This window comes from Pristis pectinata, chromosome 8, assembly GCF_009764475.1.
Source record: "Pristis pectinata isolate sPriPec2 chromosome 8, sPriPec2.1.pri, whole genome shotgun sequence".
In the NCBI taxonomy this organism is placed as follows: Eukaryota; Metazoa; Chordata; class Chondrichthyes; order Rhinopristiformes; family Pristidae; genus Pristis; species Pristis pectinata.
Genome location: NC_067412.1, coordinates 70487923 through 70508399, shown reverse-complemented (window position 1 = coordinate 70508399; position 20477 = coordinate 70487923). Strand labels below are relative to the sequence as shown.

Sequence of the window (20477 nt, the reverse complement as noted above, 5' to 3'; positions counted from 1 at the left end):
TTCTAGGCTTCATCGCCATGGTACTTAAGCAGCAATAATGAGTCATAATAGGATCCAATGAGATGCTGGTTGGAGTATTTTCCCTCCTTCATCTCAGTGCAGGCATTGACTTTTTTTTTTCTCCCAATTCCATATGAAGTCTTCAAGGTTCCAGAGTGATTCAACCTTGGCTACCTTTTCTTCCTTATTGAAATGCGCCCCTTACATTGTCAAGGGCTCAGTGTCCACATGTAAGCTGTCCATCAGTCTCGACTGCTTCATTGTTCCATGCTGGCAGAATGCCTGTTCAACAGCTATTTAGTTTTTGACAAGCCACGATTTATGTAGTGTAACATGAGCCATTGCCCAGAATTTGTGTTCACTTCCCAAGAAATGTTTGGACTTAATCTCATGTAGTTTCCTTGGTGGGAATTTGCTGATGGGGAAGTTACTGGTGGGTCCATCATATGTGTCCCAGCTGTGGAATGTCTCTGACATTCCAAGACATCTAAAAACTAGTCCTTATTGTTTAAATAAAAATACACAATATTTAAAGATATATGGAATTAGCTGTCAGTGGAAGTGATTGAGGCAGGTATATTATCAACATTTAAAAGGTACTTGGACAGCTACATGGATAGGAAAGGTTTAGAGGGATATGGGCCAAATGTAGGCAAATGGGACCAGCTTAGATGGGAATCTTGGTCGGCATGAACCAGTTGCGCTGAAAGGCCCGTTTCTGTGCTGTATGACTCTATAAACACAAAACATTTTTTTAATAATCTAAGTTAACTAGTACTTTGCTTTTTGCAGCCATTAATTAAACATATTTTTAGTAAGAAAAAATACTGCCAAATTTCCAAATGACAGAAAATACATTTAAACCCGATTTTGCTTTTTTAGTAAAGAGCAGATAATTCCCAAAAATGACCAACCTATATCCTCATCATCATTGTATTAACTGCAAATGAAATATAGCCTTGGTTAACTAGAGTTATCCCAATGGACCTCTATGTTCAATTCTTTAAGTCAAAAAATTGTGAGTTGTTCCTAACGTCTGGTTTTAATGATAGTTGATGGCAAGAGAATTTTTTCTTCTGCCAGTTACCTTTCTCGTATGAAGTTCCAAATGTTCCTGATGGCAGAAAGTATTTGCCAATAGCAGGGACTATTTAAAAACTAATGTGCGTGAATAGATTTACTCAGCCTAGAGTAGTTTTGTAATTGACATGCCAGATGTAAACTCATTTAGTTATATGTCTTAGTTATTTTTTCATCATCTAATTTAAACCACAACAAGGAGTTTTTGTTGTATATGAAGCTTTTAATCAGTGAATTTGGAATCTAATAGAGGAAAACAATGAGTGGAATTTCTGTTTTTGTTACCCAGATTAGCAGCCAAATGATCCTATCTAAAATGGAGGCATTGCTTGTTTTTAAAGGACAAAAAGCTATTGCCATTGCCAGTGAGAGAAGTGGAGAGAATAAGTGAGGCACAAAAAAAGTATGAAAGAGAGAGATATAGAAGGAAATGATATGTATATCTGGATAGGAGGGTGGAAGAGCAAGTGACAGTGCATGGAGTACAAGTTGAATTTCCAGTTCATTGTCTGGAGCAAAACATATTAAAATCTATTGCTCTACAAGGATTCAGGGTGGTTTGCACAATGTATAGTGATGATATAAATATCTGTAAACTGATTTTTGTGTAAAATGACTATTCTAGCTTTTAAGGAGTGTCCTGAAAAATCTGAGGATTCATCAACTATAAGACAATATTGCTTCCTGCTCAATGTACATTCAGCTCTTTATAGGTATTGACAGTGCTTCTGACAGTTAACATATTTCTATACTGTTAGTGGAACATCGAATCAACTCCCCATTTTAGTGTATTAAACTAACGGCAATATGAAAGAGAACAAATAGCATAGGTAACAGTCTCTTGTGGTTGCTTATGGTTTTATGCATTTTTAACAATTCGTAATGATGTGTGTCTCTTATACATGCCACAGTTATTAAAACTAGATGAAGTAAATGGATGAAACAGGTCTGTAGTGTTATCCTTTGATCTCTGATGAAGACTTCAGTTTTAGAACTGTCAGTCTTTGACACAAATAAGGAAAATTAGAATTTGTAGATCTAACTGACGGAATTTCTTTGAGGGTGGGGATTATTTGCATCGTTATTTTATTGCTGTAGGTTGGAGATTACGTAGAAAGTTATGGAACTCCTTGGATGTTATAAATATTTAACTGAGCACCAGAGTGCAAAGGGTTAGTAATTTCAGAATCTTGAGGTCAGTGGGAACTTCCACCTATATTAGATGATGGAAAATTAACAACAATTATACATTGTATTTTGCAGTCAAGTTTGTTGCAAAGTTGAATTGTTGATTGAATATAAGGGATGACTTTCTTTTTCTCATTGTTAGGAAAGGATGTCACTCCGGCACCAAAACAGTGGAAAGTGGGCCAAGTCTAAAGTTATCATGGCAAAATATGATACTGAGGTAAGATTTTCTTTTGGAATTGATGACTACCTCACACAGTTTTGCTCATCTGTATATTCTCAAGGAACAGAATATTGGAATGGGATTGTGATAGTTTTTGCTCAGTTGTGGAGCAAATTCTGCTTTCAGTTACAAATCCACAACAGGTTAGTCAGCACTAGCTTTATTTGCACTTGGGCTTTTCTAGATCTATTTTCTTCCATATTGCAACTGAAATAAATATTTCTTAACTCTCTGTGGTAAACTATTTATGGTGTGATGTGGTTTTGTAACATTCCAAATCAGTTTGTACATCTTACATTTTACTAAAAGTTAAAATTCAAAAGGTGTATTTGTACAAAGCTGATGTGGTATAAAACAAGTAATTTAGTTTCTAAGGTTCTTGTTAGTTGTGGGTGCAGAAAATGTTTTCCTTGCATCATAGTGCATGAAGAGATCAGCTAATCTAGTAAACTTGTCCCAGTTGAGTGTTGTGATCTTAATTGTCTGACCAGCAGCTATGTCTTCTCTTGGAGAGGCAAAACCTGGGGGAATGTCACTTGTAAGTAATGTGTTATTGTTGCAGAATGTGGGAGCTGATTAAACCTATTGTGATCCATAGTGCAGACTTCTGCAGTAAGTACCTACAACTTGAGAAATTTCAGCTCAGAGCTAGAGAGGTTCCAGACAGGAGAAATTTATAAAGTTAAAGTAACAGGTATGGTAAAATGGATAAGAACTGCAATATGCATATATACATAAGGTCACAAGTTTTGGAGAGACTATCAAAAAAACCTTCAAGTTGATTCGGTACTTTTGGAGATGGTACAGTACTTGTGATAGGGAGAGTGAATATTTAGGGTGGAAGGTCGGATTTCAATCAAGTGAGCTCCATTATCCTGGATGGTTTCAAGTTTCATAAGTGTTGGAACTTCACTCATCCAGGCAGATGTAGGGTAATCCATTGCACTCCTGTTCTGTGCTTCGCAAAAGGTGGAAAGACTCGGGAAGTTACGAGGCAAGTCACTTGCTACAGACTTTCTGACCATTTATGACCTATAGAGTGTTGATTGTCATGGGGGCCGGGGCAGGAGGGGTGGAATGCTTCAGTGGTAATTCCATTGAATGTTAAGGTGGGAGGGGTAGACCTCCCTTGATGAATTGTCAAATGCAACTAGCCACTCAGCAGCACACACTCGAGTGTTGTTCGAGACTTGCTGTATTTAGACACGGATTGCTTCCTTATTCGTGGAGGTGTGCATTAATTGAACATGAGTGAACGTCCCCACTACTGACATCTGTGATAGCTAAAAAAAAATGCTGATGAACCGGTTGCTGATGTTTCAGCTTAGGATACTGCCCCAAGGAACTCGTGTGCTGGTGTTTTAAGGCTATGATGATTGACTTGCAACAACACAAACATCTTTCTTTGTGTTGGACCTGGTTCCAGCCATTGGAGACTTTTCCCTTTGATTCCCAATGACTTCAGTTTTATTATCATATGGTGCCTTGTGGAAAGTGCAAAGCTCGTTAAATTGCATTACATTTAATTACTCATGAACATGGCAATTAAAGGAGGGGGAAGGCTGATACTCTCTTATTGTATCCAGTATGATGCATTTCACTTCTGGGAAATACTCTTACTGTCTGAATACTAAAAGTCCCAGTCTTCCATGAAATCAGTGCAACTACTGTGAAAGCATTAGACTTGTCTGCTCTGTTTACATCTTTGATTTCATTTGGGTGCAACTTTTAACTTTTTTGCAAAAGGAAGAGTGTTGTATATGTTTGTTTTCAATAGCCTTCCCCTGTAACCTCATTGTTCCTTTGACTATTTCGTAAACATTAAGCATTTTCTAATATATAGCGTACAGTGAAATCCAGTTGTCCATAAGTGAATAATGTGAGAAGTTCAGGACGTATATTGGCACTGAAAAAGGGAAGAGTGAAAATTGTTTGGCTAAGTAATGGTTGACTCCCACAAATGTAATGACAATTTTCATTACAAGAAATACAAGTGCTTTCTTCGTGTATGCTATTGTAAAGGAAATAATCCTAGTTTCTGAATTGAGTTGGCGATAAATAAATAGATTATTGCAATTTCATTGCATTAGTTGGCTAATTAGTTTCAAAATGATCTGCAGAAATGTAGTTTATTTAACTTGATCTGCTGATGTTTAAATTTATCTTCTCTTTAGGCTCGTAATGCAATCCAGAAGCAGTTGGAAAAGAATAAAATGCTGACAATGAAAGTGGTCCATCAGTCAGAGAGTGAGGATGAAGTTGAAGCTGAGGTGGATAAGGATGAGATTGTTCCAGATTTTGTGAATGATGTTCAGATGAGCACTGCAGCCAACCCTTGGATGTTGGGAAAACTGAGTACTGATCCAAAAAATCTTGAAGCTGATAAACCAGAGGTTGTTGCTGCTGTCAAGTTGGATGGCAGTGAAGAATCAGATGAAGGGGAGAAACTATCAGAGGATGAGATGTTGCTGCAGGAATTTGAAGAGCGAAGGAAAATTCGTAAAGAACGTGGGGGTGTACAGACTGTTAAAGTGGATGGGACAAAGGATGCAGATAGCATTAACAATAATGAAGAAAAGAAAAGCACTGTATCCGGTGACCGAGATGAGAAAGAGCAGCATCTCGAAGATGATGTATGTGAATTTAATCATCTTTTTCGGACATTGGTTAAGAATAAATCGCAGCCTTTGTCAAGCAAACCTAAGAAAAATCGAAGCAAAAATAAGAAGGTGAGAACTGAGAACAACAAGGAGGACATACATATACCAGAGGAGGAAGATGAACCAATACTAAACGAACAGTTGGAACGCAAAAAGACTGTTGAAGAGTTTGAGGCTTTGGGTCGGGATGAAGGACATAAACTTACTGAGGCAACAGCCTTGAATACATCACAAATCAGTAACGATGCAGTAGATTCAGAAAATAAATCAGGTACTAAAACTGAAGTGAAAAAGGACCATATCATCAATCCGAATAGTGTGTTGATGCTCGCATCCAAAACCATTGAAGTGCCTTTGCTTCCAACAGCAATAGAGGAGGAGGTAAATGAATTAGTAATGGCTTTTATAGAGTATAATTCACTGACTAATTGATGATTGTTGGAGGTAAATATGACCTGTGTCAGCTGTTTATGATTCTTTAGAAGCATATTGATCTATAGCTAATTTTTCTTTGCCAGATAATCTAACAGGCATTACAGGAACCAGCCAATCATTCAAGATCTTCGCAACAAAATTAGACTAAATGCTAACATAGCTAAAGCCTTTGCAACTTTCTATTTTGACCTCATTGTCTACTTTAGAGGTTTCCTCAATTATAAAAATGATTCTGAAGCACAATTAAAGGTTTCTATATAATTCGGATTCCCTTTGGTTTTTGGAAAGCCTATAGCTGAGTAAATTATCTGGGGTATGTTATTTTCCAACTACAGAAACAGGTCTATCTGGCCACAATATTCTAGTGTTTCTAGAAACCTCTTGTCACTATTAAACATAAATTTACCTGAATCCAAACTGTTTCAAAACAATTGCTTTTGGAAATTATTTCATAACTTCAGTTGAATTCAAGTTGTCACCCTGTTATGTCACTCCATTAGACTGGGGTAAAATGCCAGTAGGAATATGGTGTGCAATTTATTTGCATATACAGCTGGTCAAATATTGAAAACTATGTAGTCCCCAGCTTGAAATTTATATGGTTTTTAAACATAGCATTGCAGAAAGTGTTCAATAGAAATTCCCTGATAGAAAAATAATTTCTATGCATCAAAGTTGTTAACCTAACAGTGAATTTTGAAGAGCCACAATTGGAATAGCTTGGAAAGAAGAATTCTCCACGTAAAAATAGGGAATTTGTGTGCAGTTTGGTGTGTATTTTTTTTACTAACAAACTGAAAGAAATTCTTGTAAAAAGCTCTTAATTCATCACTTTAAAAATATGCACAATTGAAGTGGATACATAATGAACATCTCGCATGCTGCTCACGGGTCATTAAACAACGTGATGTGAAAGTAGTGCAGCATAGAAAAAGGACTTGGGGATCACTAATTAATGGAAGAAATTGGTATTGGTTTATTATTGTTACTTGTACTGAGGTACAGTGAAAAGCTTGTCTTGCAAACCGATCATACAGGTCAATTCATTACACAGTACAGTTACATTGAGTTAGTACAGAGTGCATTGAGGTAGTACAGGTAAGAACAATAACAGTACAGAGTAAAGTGTCACAGCTACAGAAAAAGTGCAGTGCAATAAGGTGCAAGGTCACACAAGACAGATCGTGAGGTCATAGTCCATCTCATTGTATAAGGGAACCGTTCAATAGTCTTATATCACAGTGGGGTAGAAGCTGTCCTTAAGTCTGGTGGTACGTGCCTTCAGGCTTCTGTATCTTCTACCTGATAGAAGAGGAGAGAAGAGAGAATGTCCCAGGTGGGTGGCGTCTTTGATTATGCTGGTTGCTTCACCAAGACAACGAGAGGTAAAGATAGAGTCCAAGGAGGGGAGGCAAACAAAAAACTAATTCTGGAATACTATGACCTTTGGAGATATTGTGTTCCAGTATTATAACAGTCCAAATTGAATTACATTGTCCGAACTCTTTCAACTCTGATTATCTTCAATTGCAATTTTATTAATTCCAATTAAATTCTTGGATATGTCATTGTTTGTTAAGTGTAAGGTGACTATACTTACTTAGTCCACTACGATATGTTCAAGAATAAATTTCAGACTAAGAGGAGTAAACAGCAGTGGTCCCTGTGCGTTGGTGGTGTGATATTTTTGATATGCATTCTGAAATAGACATGGGTGTGCAGAATAGTGTGGTTAACAGTGAGAATAGAAGTAGACTGGACAATCTGGTGAAACGGACAGACACGTGGAAGTAGAAATTTAATGCTACAAAGTGAAACACTTTGGCAAGAAGAACAAGGAGAGAGAATATAGATTAAATGAACATTTCTAAATGGAGTCCTAGAACAGAAATGTGGATGAATATATGTGCATCAATCTTAGAAGATTGAGAAGGTGGTCAATAAAGCATATAGGACTGGAGGCTCATAAAAAGTCGTATAGCGCAAAAGGAAATAAGTGATTTTAAATCTCAGGAAAGTACTGGTTTAGCTGTAACTAGAGTATTACATCCAATTCTGATGATTGAACTTTGAGAAGCGTGTGAAGCTGCTGAAAAGATTTATTAAAATGCTCCAGCAAAGAAGGGTTTAATTCATGACAATAGACGAGAATCTTGGATCTCTTATTTTGGGCTGTAGCAGATTGCGAGATGTACAAAATCTCAAAGAAATTAGGTAGGGTAAACAGAGGGAAGTTGACCCCATTAGCAGAGGGATCAGAGGACACAGATTTAAAGTGATTTGAGGAATAGTTTATTTTTGTACAGTGAATGATTATGATCTGGAAGTCACTGGCTGAAAGTGAGGTGGATACAGATTCATCTGTGGCTTTCACAAGAGAATTAGATTACTATTTGAAGATAAAACATTTGCAGGGATGGAGTAGAAGAACAAGAAATAGGACTGACTGCCCTATTCTCTGAGAAAGCCAAATAGCCTCCTGTGCTGCAATGATTCCATGAAATTGGAAACAGTATTTTTTTTGCCAAGTTAGACACTAGACTTGTGATCTGTGCTGGGGCCATCTGTCACCTACCACCCCTTCCCTCTCAGTGTTTTCCCACCTTCCCCCCCCCCCCGCCACCACCACCACCACCACTATTCCAATAAGCTTCTCAACCTTTAGGCCTTCTTTCAGGATGTGTGGAATGTTTTGGACTTTTCCTCAGAAAAGCCAACAGAAGTTGCAATTATGGATCAGGGCTATTAGAGTCTATTACCACCCTTAGGGGGCCTTTTTATACTAAAATTATGTAATAACACTATTGATCCTTGAGTATTATCTTTTCCTGTGGGTGAGTGCCTCCATGTGCACAACTGAAATTTGTGCTTTGCTATGCAAACACCTTTATATTCCAACATTGTACCATGACTCAGAGCAGTCTTTGAACAAACTATTATTTGAGATTGTGTACCTGAATAAGATCTCGCTGAGTAACATTGATATGGAATTACACAATATATCCTGAGTATTACATAATGCATAGCTTTTTATCTTCATTTCGAGTATGTATCCCATTTTAAGCGCATATTCCAAGTGAGATTGAAACACATTGTGGAAAAATAGTTATATGCTTAAAAGCATATTTAGTACTTCAAGTGAGCCTCTGTTCTTGAAATCATATTCAATTTATTCTTCCATTTTAGAATGAAGGCCAAGAGGATCAGCGTATGATCATTAAGGAGGCCTTTGCGTCAGATGATGTCATTGGTGATTTTATTAAAGACAAGCAGAGGCAGATTAATGCTAGCAAACCAAAAGACATTGACTTGACGTTGCCAGGCTGGGGTGAATGGGGAGGTCAGGGTCTCCGCCCAAGTGCAAAGAAGAGAAGAAGGTAGGTCTCTTGGAAGGTTGATAATGCATTGGTTTTGCACTGGTCTCTACTTTGCCTGTTAAATTTAGACAATAGATCTTCAGTTTTTTTTCCCCCTACTCTGGGGGTGTTCAGTGTTATCCCCACTTGGAGCAGGTGATAACAGGAGGAGTAGTGAGATCAAAGTTAATTGCTCTTTATCGGAAAGCCTTAGCTATTCATAATTGCACAGACAAATAAGTAGTACAAATTAAACGAGGTTTAGTAGCTGCTTCACTGGGCCACCATAGCAGGGGTGTCTGGAGCTCAATTTAACCTATCAGTCAGCACTGTGGGCAATGGCAGTAGCTTGGTGGAAGTTTGTGACCAGTGCAAAGAATGGTCTGTTCAATCCAAAGTAGTATCCATTGGGGACTGTAACTGTAATATAGTCTTGGTAAATCAAATTGGCAAAAGTGTGCTTGAAAGCATGTTCATAGAATGCATTCAGGCCATTTTCTTAGAAGAGTGCATTGTGGATCTAACTAGGGGACTAGTTATTTTAAATCTGGTCATGGTCATTCAAAATTAATTAGCAATCATGTAGAAAAGGATTCTATAAGGAAGAGGAAAGAGTGATCGTAATACAGTTGAATCTCACATTCAGCTTAAAAGGGATCTTCGAAGCCTAATTCTTAAACTTGATTAAAGACAATCATTAAGGTCTGAAAGGTAAATTGGTTAAGGAAGATTGGGGAATTAGATTAAGAATTCCCCAATCATCCTTAACCAGTTTATCTTAGATAAGTGATGGTAGACTTTTAAACAAGTACCTCATAATTCCCAATAGATTACATTCCATTCAAGAATAGAGTTTCCATGCAGGAAGAAACCCTTGAAGTTAAAGATGATATTAGAATGGAATAAGCTTACAAGTTGCAAAAAAATGTAGTAGACCTGAAAATTGGGAGAATTGTAGAAACCAACAAAGGATGGCTTAAAATGGTCAGGGCGTGGTGGGGGGGGAAGCTGTGCAGGCGGGGGTTGTGGAAGTAAAACATTAGGGTCAACTTGCAAGAAATTCAAAAGCAGATCATAAAAAGGAAAAGGGTAGCTGAGGCAGGGGAATTAATACTTCAGAATAACAAAATAGCACAGATGATAAACAAAATCCTCATGCCCTTCCTCATAGCAGAACACACTAAAAAAAATACCAAAGATAGTAGGTAACCAAAGGGCAAAAGGAAGTGAGTAATTTAACATAATTAATATAACTAGAAGGAAAAGTACAAGGCAATCTAATCAGATGAATGGTTGACAAATTCATCACCGTGATGATCTGCATCCTTAAAAGTGGATGCAGAGGTAGTAGATGAATTAATTGTGATCTTCTGAAAAGTTCTGTGTCTTAGAAAGGTCCAGTTGGTTGATAAGCAAAAAATGTAACATCACTATTCAAGAAAAGAGATGAAGAGAAACTACAGGCTATTTCATTCATTGCCAAGAAAATGCTGGAATCCATTATTAAGCAAGTGGTAAAAGAGCACTTTGAAAAGCATAACATTCAACAAAGTCAGTGTTGTTGTTATGAAAGGAGAAAGGGAAATTAGATTTTTTTCTACTCAGTTACATCTTTAAATTGGAGTTATCGGATGTCACGTAATTCAAAAGGTATTTGATAAGCACTTACCTCGTGCTTAAGCGACACCTTATGGGATTGAGGGTAATATATTAGTATATAATGAGTTAGTTAACACAAAATAGAGAATCAGGGAAAGGGAATCAAGTGTAGATCAGCAAGTTGTAACTTGTAGATTGCTTTGGATCATTGCTGGGGTTGCAGTCACTTATGATCAACATTAATGTATATAGTTTTGCTAATAATGCAAACAAGTGAGAAAATAAGTTATGAGGGGGACACAAAGTGTCTACAAAGTAGCTTAGGTTATGTAAGAGGCAAAAAGATGGAAAATGGAGTTCAGTCTAGGGAAACGTGAGGCTAATCACATTGGTAGGGAGAATAGAAAAGGAGAATACTTTTCAAGTGGAATGACACTATTAACTGTTGGTGTGCAGAGAGATATGGGTGTCTTCTGGTAAGAAACACCAGTTATAACACAGTAGTTAAGAAAGCAAAGTGAATGTGGATTACAAGGTAAGAAAGTCTTGCTACAACTGTACTGTGCTTTAGTGGAAACATATCTGGAATACAGCATATAGTTTTTGTCTCCATATGTAAAGAAGAGGTGTATTTGTCTTGGGGGTGAAACACCAAAGATTTAATTGGTTCCTGAGATGAGGGTTGTCCCAGGAGGAATGATTTAGTTGAGCACAGTCAGTGGGAACCATGGGGAAAACATTCCAATGTTTGAAGATCTGACCTTGCTCAAAAGAAAATAGTTGTTAATGTTGAACTTTGCTTACCCTAACCCCAGTATACCACTGTCGAAGTTCCTCAGGGCATTGGCTTAGTCCCAAGCATCTTCAGCATTGACTTTCCTTCCATCAGAAGGTCAGAAGTTGTGATGTTTTCTGATAATTGCACAATCTTGAATACCATTTGCAACTCCTCAGCAAATGAACCGGTCCATACCTGCCTGCAGCAAGATCTGGTCAACATTCTGATAAGTGGCATTCACGTCACAAAAATACCAGGCAATGATCATCTTCAACATGAAAGAGTCTAATCAGCTATCTTTGAAACTCAGTGGCAATAATGTTGCTGAGTCTACCACCATCTACTTTCTGGTGGACTGACAGATAAGAATGATTGAAGCAGGTACAGTGTCAACCTATGACTATGTAGACTTTCAGCATTAGAACATTACAGCACAGTACAGGCCTTTCGGCCCATGATGTTGTGCTGACATTTTATCCTGCTCTAAGATCGATCTAACCCTTCCCTCCCACATAGCCCTCCATGTTTCTATCATTCATTGCCTATCTAAAAGTCTCTTAAATGTCCTTAATGTATCTGCCCCCACAACCTCTGCCGGCAGTGCGTTCCACGCACCCACCACTCTCTGTGTAAAAAAAACTTACCCCTGACATCCCCCTTATACCTTCCTCCAATCACCTTAAAATTATGCCCCCTTGTGTTAGCCATTTTCACCCTGGGAAAAAGTCTCTGACTGTCCACTCAATCTATGCCTCTTATCATCTTGTGCACCTCTATCGAGTCACCTCTCATTCTCCTCCTCTCCAAAGAGAAAAGCCCTAGCTCACTCAACCTATCCTCATAAGACATCTCCGATCCAGGCAGCATCCCGGTAAATCTCCTCTACACCCTCTCTGAAGCTTCCACATCCTTCCTATAATGAGGTGAGCAGAACTCAACACAATACTCCAAGTGTGGTCTAACAAGAGTTCTGTAGAGCTGCAGCATTACCTGGCGGCTCTTGAACTCAATACCCCAACTAATGAAGGCCAAAGGGGACATTAAAGGGGAAGTGAGTAAGGACATGGAATTAGGACAACTGTTTTTATATAGAGAATTTGAAGTGATCAGGTGAAGCAAACTATGTGTGGGTTGTCATTGCTACATAATCTCATTGAGTGCCAGAACCAGTTATATATAGAATTGTACAGCACAGAATCAAATCCTTCCAGCCCATCACGTCCAACCATGATGCCTATCTAAACTAATCCCATTTTTCCACATTAGGCCTTTATCCCTCTATTGCCTTTCCTATATGAGTACCTGTCCAAACTCCTTTTAAACATTGGAATTGTATCCTTCTCCACCACCTCTTCTGGCAGCTCATTTCCAAATATTCACTACCCCATATGTGGAAAAACTTATCCCTCAGATCACCTTTAAATTTCTTCCCTCTGACCTTAAACCTGTGCCCTCTAGTTCTAGATTCCTCTACCCTGGTAAAAAGATTCTGACTATACTATCTCCTCATAATTTTATAAATCTCTATAAGATCACGCCTCAGCCTGCTAGTTTCAGTGAGAATAAACCCAGCCTATCCAATCTCTCCTTAAAACTACAACCTTGTATTCCAGGCAACATTTAATGAATCTCTTCTGCATTCTCTTCATAGCTACCACATCCTTCCTGTAGTGCGGCGACCAGAACTGGACATTGTGCTGTTAAGTGCAGTTTAACCAATGTAGCAAATGGGTAGCATTAGGTTATAAATAGGGAATCTTTAAAAGCAAATGTTGTTAGTTTTAGAGAATAGGATTAATGTGAAGCTTGCTGCAGTTTTATCATACTCCTTCAAGGGTACCTGTGATGTTCAGGCAGGTCAATGAACTACATTGTTCAGTCCTCTTGTGATAGTTGGTCACTTGCACAAACCTAAAGTTGAAAGAGAATGTGTTACAGTCAAGTTTGTTATTTTAGAGTTTGTCTATATTATCTGCAGCAAACATTACCTTGTTGTCCCTAATTGTATTTTGCTTCTGATTCCTACCAGGTTCTACATTAAAGCTCCCCCAGCTTTGCCAAGGAAAGATCAGAATTTGCCTAATGTAATAATCAATGAGAAACGAGATGTTGAAGTTGCAGCACATCAGGTGAGACAGCTTCCACGTGGTCAGGGCTCAGGCTTCAATTTCCAGTCTATTCCAAGGGAGTGGATATCGGAAGAGTACACGATTTAAAATTATCTGTGTGGCAGATCAGTATACTGCCGTTTTACCTCCACAATTGTTCATGAATCCAGTCCAGACTTCATGGGATGAAAGCATGTTTTCCTTTCTTTCAAGGATCACCCGTCTTATGAGGTTGATCAGTTTTAACCTAGTTCCGGAACAGAACAGTTACAGTCCAGCTTTTCTTTAATTCAATATAAATTGTTTATAATGCTTTGAGAAGCCAGAATGATAATTGGCTATAAATTTTACTGCTGCATAGTGCCATTTTACGTTGAACTTGATGGAGCAAACTAAAGCTCTGTTCTGGATCTTATCTATGCTATACCTGACCTGGAACTGATTTATTTCATGGAGATTCTATACCAATACTGAAAACAATTTATTTTCCAGCATGTCATAGTGATGCAGCTTGTAATTGGTTTATTATTGCCACACGTACCGAGATATAGTGGAAAAACTTTGTTCTGTATACCATCCAGACAGATCATTCCAAACATAAGTACGTTGAGGTAGGACAAAATGGAAAACAATAACAGAATGCAGAACATAGGGTTACAGTTACAGAGAGAGTGCAGTGCAGGCAGACAAATAAGGTGCAAGGACCATGATGAGGTAGATTTAGAGATCAAGAATTCATCTTTATCATGCAAAGGTCCATTCAAGAGTCTCATAACAGCAGGATAGAAATTGTCCTTGAGCCTGGTGGTAGTGTTCTCAAGCTTTTATATCTTCTGCCCAATGGAAGGGAGGGGGGAGAGAGAAGGACTGGGGTGGGAGGGGTCCTTGATTATATTGGCTGCTTTCCCAAGGCAGTGGGAAGTGTAGACAGAGTCAATGGAGGAGAGGCTGGTTTTCATGATGGACTGGGCTGTGTTCATAACTCTGCAATTTCTTGTAGTATTGTGCAGAGTAATTGCCATACTAAGCTGTGCTACCTCTGGATAGGATGCTTTCTATGGTACATCAATAAAAATTGGTGAGGGTCATTGGGGACATACAAATTTTCTTAGTCTTCTGAGGAAGTAGAGGCCATCGTATGCTTTCTTGGCCATAGCATCTACATGGCTGGACCAGTACATGTTATTGGTGATATTTACATTTAAAAGCTTGAAGCTCTCAACCATCTCCATCTCAGTACCAGTGACATTGTAGAACCATTGTAGAGCCGCTGCCTCACAGAACAGGGAGCTAGATTCAGTCCTGACCTTGGGTGCTTTAGTTTGAAACATTCATGTGATGTGGAATTTGTACATTCTCCCTGTGACTGCAGGGGTTTCCTCCGAGTGCTTCAGTTTTTGTCCACGTCCCAAAGATGTATGGGTTGATAGCTTAATTGTCCCTAGTGTGTAGGTGAGTGCTAGAATCTGGGGAGAGTTGACAAGAATATGGGGAGAATAAAAAAAAAGGGAATTAATGTATGATTTGTGTAAAATGGGTGATTAATAGTCGGTGTGGACTCAGTGGGTCTGTTTCCATGCTGTGTCTCTCTATGACTCGATGATTTATATTATTTGCTAAGCACAATTCACCATAAATAAATAAAATGGGAAGGCATTCACTTCCTAAGGTATCTGCCTTCTGTTTCCAAGTAATGTCTTGGATGAATGTTTCAAACTAAAGCCTAGACTTTTTATGGGTTTTTCACTTCTTAACTTTTAAAACATGGATTGAGGAATCCACCATTATTTAGGCATCATTTGCTGTTGTTTCAGAGAAAAGTGTCAGTCTTCCTGGACAGTTTTACAAATTAACACAATATTGTAACAATAAAAGGACCCAATACCAACAGAATGTATATTAATAAAATGCACATAATCACAGCAAGAACTTCAAATATGACCTATAACAAATTATACATTGACTTCTCACCTCTCCTTTTACTTTGAGCTAAGGAAGGAAAGATTGGGTCAATGTGAATTTTCTTCTGCACTCACCTACGAAGCACATGGGATGTTTTGCTTAATTAAATGTACGTAATTATTATTGTTTGTGGGTGCATTCGGAAGCGGTGGTTGTTTTCCCTGTACATTAGCTCTGTGAGATCATTTCGGGTGGATAGGAGGGGAGTGAAGTGAATTGCATTTGAACAAAGAAAGTTTAAGAGGGCATCTAAAAGGTGTTTAAAGTTGAGAGCTTTTGTCAATAAATTTGGAAACTTTTTTTCACCAGTTGATGCATTATCAATAAGAAGCTATACATTTAAGGTAATTATAAGAAAACTAATTATGCAGAAGATTCTATGAACTGGTACTGCTCTATTTAAAAAAACAACAGCAGAAACAGAATGTGTAAAAGCTTTAAAAAGGGGGAGCCAATAAATAATTGAAAAAAAGAGTGCAAGGGTATGGGGAAAAGAGCAGAGTTGTGGGATTAAGTGGATAGTCTTTAATGAGGCAGCACAGTGATACACTGAATGTGCTGTTAGATGCCACATTTCTGACTCAAGCAGATTTTCTTTAGGAATCCATTCTTACCCAGACGTATATTCTTCCAGTCATGCTTCGATAATACAACAGAAAAAATACTACACTGACCATAAAATGCAATCATATAAGTTTAAGGGAAAATCCTTGTCACTAATTTGTTTCCTGTGATGTTATCAAAGTAAGCAATAGTTCTCTTGGCACCATCTCCATGTTTGTGGGGAAGGTTGTAGAATCATTGTGGTTGCTTTAAGCAGCTGTTATATTTGCAAGAGTGCTGTCGCTAACCTTGACATATTTCTTTTAAACTGAATATTTATGATGTTTGTATACCTCTTTTCTCTAACCACCCTTCACATGAAGTCTTACTGCTCTAAAATATTAGTAAGTAGTCCCTGAGTAATTGCGGTTGAGACCTCTCCCTTCCCAGGGTATCTCGCCCAAATGAACATTTTTCATATATTAGTTTAACTTGGTGAGATACTCTGATTCAGAGGAATTTACGCAATACTGACATTAACTGGGAAGCAGGAATGCTATACCTTTAATTTTTCCTGGCCTCTGGAAGTGATTTCAAGTGTGGCAATCCTTCCATCACGTTGCCTGCGTTTGCAGACTCCGCATTTATTGCAGGCTGCACCTGAAACTGTTCTGAACTGTATGCCTGAATTTTATGGTGAACAGTAAAGGGGCTATTACAGGGCCTAAGACAGTCACCTAAATAAAATATGTGGACTATTTCCATGCTAAATTCTATTCAGTTAAGTTCTTCAAGTAAATAATTGGCATTCAAGTAGTTACAATGTTACTTGGTCACAACTGTATAAATTATAAATCGTCTGCTTGGGCACTAAATGTTGAATTCTTTGTTTTGCTGCAGGTGAATGAACTACCTTTCCCATTTGCCAATCACCATCAATTTGAGAAGAGTATCTGTGCTCCCCTTGGGAATACATGGAATACGGAGAGGGCAACACGCAGATTAACTTCACCAAAAATTGTGACGAAGTTGGGTGCAATAATTGAACCAATCGCTGAAGAGGATGTGTTTCAGGATAAGAAGCTGTGCTTGAAAACAAATATGGAACAAAATACCCTTAAAAGCAGAAAACGACAGCATAAGAACACATCTCGGCAGCGTTAAAAATCATCATTGCTTGACTTGCTTATATTATAGCAGACTTGTTCATGCCCTTGCAGGTTGTGAATTAAATATGTTTCCAGTTTTTTGACCAATTAAATGTGCCATTCAGACCAACATTTCTGTCAATTCCTAATCATGAGATTCGGTGCTAAGGAGCCCTTTGACTATCTCTTGCATTTTGTTGGATAGGGAAGGAAAGAGAAATTTTGTCATACTTCTGTCTTGCAGGATGCATTACAGATGGCTGTTTTGCAGAGTTTATGCCTTGCAAATTATGAGAAAATTTGTATTGGCCCCTCCTACTATTACAGGTTAAGATCCTGATAAGCCAAATCCTTCCCTGATAGACAAGGGAATTTGAGTTCTAAAAGGCACAGTATTCCCTAACTGAAACAGCAGTGATAGGATGTGGTCACTGCCACACGAGTACAAATGAAGAGGTTTGGTTGTTATTTTTTCTTATCGAATCATTGCTTTCTCAGTGGGATATTTGTGTTGTCATCAAGACAACAAGAGCTGTAGGTTTAAGAATAATCCCTACTTTGGATTACTTAAGGGTTCTGAGATGACTCGGGAGTCCAAGTGTGGAACTACGAACTTTCCTGCATCCTCACCACAAAGTTCAGCGTCAGAAGTTTGCAAAGGAACATCTAAACAAGCTTGATGCATTTTGGAAACAGGTCCTGTGGACTGATGAAGTTAAAATAGAACTTCTTGTCCACAGTGAGCAAAGGTATGTTTGGAGAAAAAAGGGTGCAGAATTTCATGAAAAGAACACCCCTCCAACTGTTAAGCACGGGGGTGGATCGATCATGCTTTGGGCTTGTCTTGCAGCCAGTGGCATGGCGAATATTTCACTGGTAGAGAGAAGAATGAATTCAATTAAATACCAGCAAATTCTGGAAGTAAACATCACACCATCTGTAAAAAAAAACTGAAGATGAAAAGACGATGGCTTCTACGGCAGGGATAACCATCCTAAATACACCTCGAAATCCACAATGGACTACCTCAAGAGGCACAAGCTGAAGGTTTCGCCATGGCCCTCACAGTCCTCCGACCTAAACATCATCAAGAATCTGTGGATGGACCTCAAAAGAGCAGTGCATGCAAGATGGCTCAAGAATCTCACAGAACTAGAAGCCTTTTGCAAGGAAGAATGGGTGAAAATCCCCCAAACAAGAATTGGAAGACCCTTAGCTGGCTACAGAAAGTGTTTACAAGCTGTTATACTTGCCAAAGGGGGTGTTAGTAAGTACTGACCATGCAGGGTGCCCAAACTTTTGCTTTGGGCCCTTTTCCTTTTTTGTTATTTTGAAACTGTTGTCACGAACCAGCAACAAAAGAAACACACTGAGCATGATTTAGTGTTAAAAACTATTTTATTAATTACTACTTATGATAATACGTCAAATAAAAGTAAAAATGTTAGTATGTTAGAATTCAAAAATGTTAAACCTCGAACGTTAACCCCAAAACTAAACTTGTCGTGTGTGTGTGTGACAAAGTCCCAAACTCCAAGTTCCGGAATGGTTCTTAAAGTTCAGTTCCGCAAGCCATAAGGTGAAACATGAGCAAGGGCTTCTTCAACAACCACCATTGTCTGAAGATAAGACGTAGATGTAGAGAAACATAGAGAGAGTACATATGAAATCCAAATGTTCCACGATGGAACCCAAACGACACTTCAGTGTTTACTCGGTAGTGACTTCCTCACCCCGAAAAGCATCCGAATCGTGGTCTTCCACACACAAATACCTGTTTCCTTCTACAGGTCAGCAACAAAGTGAACTCCACCGGATTACTTCCAACTTCCATACATGGGTTTCAGTGGCAAACACAGTTATTGTTTCTCATCCATCGATAGAGAAAACAAGCAGGCTGGTGTCTCTCTCCCTTCTCTCTCTCTCTCCTTCTTCTTCTGACTTCTTCAACAACGTCATTACGTCCTTTATCTTCTATTGACGTAAGCACGCCCCACACATACATACACACACACTCTCTATCTTAAAGGGACTTTCACTGAGTCCGTAACACTGTAAAAGATGGAAATAAAAAAAGTAATCTTGCTTAAAATATTAAAGTTAAAGATGAAACATTTTGGAAATCAGGTCATCTTTTACTCGCTTAGCTATTCACAGTAACAGAAATTTTGACTGGGGGTGCCCAAACTTTTGCATGCCACTGTATGTAACATCTGCTCTATGGAGAAATTAGAAATTTGCCACCCATCCAATACATCACGCCATCACTGGCTGTATACTGATTGGGGCCTACTTTTATTGTTTCAGTTGACAATATAAGTCTCTGAATCTCGAAAGCAGGCCTCGTAATATGTGTGTGTGTGTATACTGCTGACAGGTGGACTCGACGTAGCCTGGCTGGAATTTGTGCAAAGCAACGTATTTCGAAGCATAGCCGGTTTGATATAGCCATTCTCTTGGAAGTGTGCATGACTTCAAATGAGGAAAGGCCATGCAAAGCAAGGCAGGCTGCTAGAAGCAGGAAGTGGAGCAAGGAAGGGCCTCCCAGAAAGTGGCATTATCAGCCGAGGATCTTTAGTGAACAATTCTCTCCTCAATTTCAGCAACTTCCAAGGCTCAAGACAGTTTAATAAACAGGCTATGACTAAAATTTGTCAACTCTTGCAGCTGGAACTGTAATCTCAAAGCAGGGTAAAGACCAGATTGTCTGAGAGCCAGGGTAACCAGAAAGGCTCTCTCTGCTCAGAGTAAGGACTATCTCACTCACTCTCACTAGAAGATGATGTGACTATAAGGCATGCACATATTACATATGTCCCTGTGGTACAGCATATTATTGACTGAATACACACTGCATTGTGTGTGCCCTGTGAAAGCTGAAGCTTTCATGAACTAAAAGGGATTCCACCCTCACTGTGTTTCTGGAATGTGACCACAACCAGTGCCTCATACTAGTGAATGCCATTAGCCTTCTGGTAGTCACATTGCTTCATTCTCCATTTGAACCACTAGCAAAACAATGACTGGCCACTGCAGAGCAATGGTTATCTACTACAGCCATACAGTAAGAGTTTTACTGTTACTGTTGGGTGTAGTGTAGGAATTAAAAGTTGGCAGATTTTAGAGGAGAACATTAAATGTGTGTGTTTGACTTAACAGGTTTGATGATTGTAGAAGGGGTGCTGAGCCCCAGTTGGCTCTTTTGCCTATTCCCCCCAATCACATGGAGCACATCATCCATGTACTCACACAACACTTCTGACATTTGCACCACTCAAGAAGCTTCAATTACTTGGCTATGCACATATCAAAACTGTGCGGTTGCATGCCGCACAACTTCACCATGTTTACTGAACTAATCCTTGTCGCCATCCATCAGGTCAGAAGGAGGGGCAAG

General features: G+C 38.8%; 1 protein-coding gene across 1 annotated transcript in view; it reads left to right on the top strand.

Annotated features, from left to right (window-relative positions):
* si:dkey-251i10.3 (uncharacterized protein LOC553498 homolog) overlaps positions 1 to 17210 on the top strand; it is a 43844-nt gene extending 26634 nt beyond the window's left edge. The window contains exons 10-14 of the mRNA XM_052022263.1: positions 2411 to 2488; positions 4666 to 5532; positions 8773 to 8963; positions 13349 to 13448; positions 16833 to 17210. Of these exons, the coding sequence (XP_051878223.1) occupies positions 2411 to 2488; positions 4666 to 5532; positions 8773 to 8963; positions 13349 to 13448; positions 16833 to 17096 (1500 nt within the window). The 3' untranslated portion in view covers positions 17097 to 17210. The remainder of the gene's footprint in view (positions 1 to 2410; positions 2489 to 4665; positions 5533 to 8772; positions 8964 to 13348; positions 13449 to 16832) is intronic.
* The last annotated feature ends 3267 nt before the right edge of the window (positions 17211 to 20477 follow it).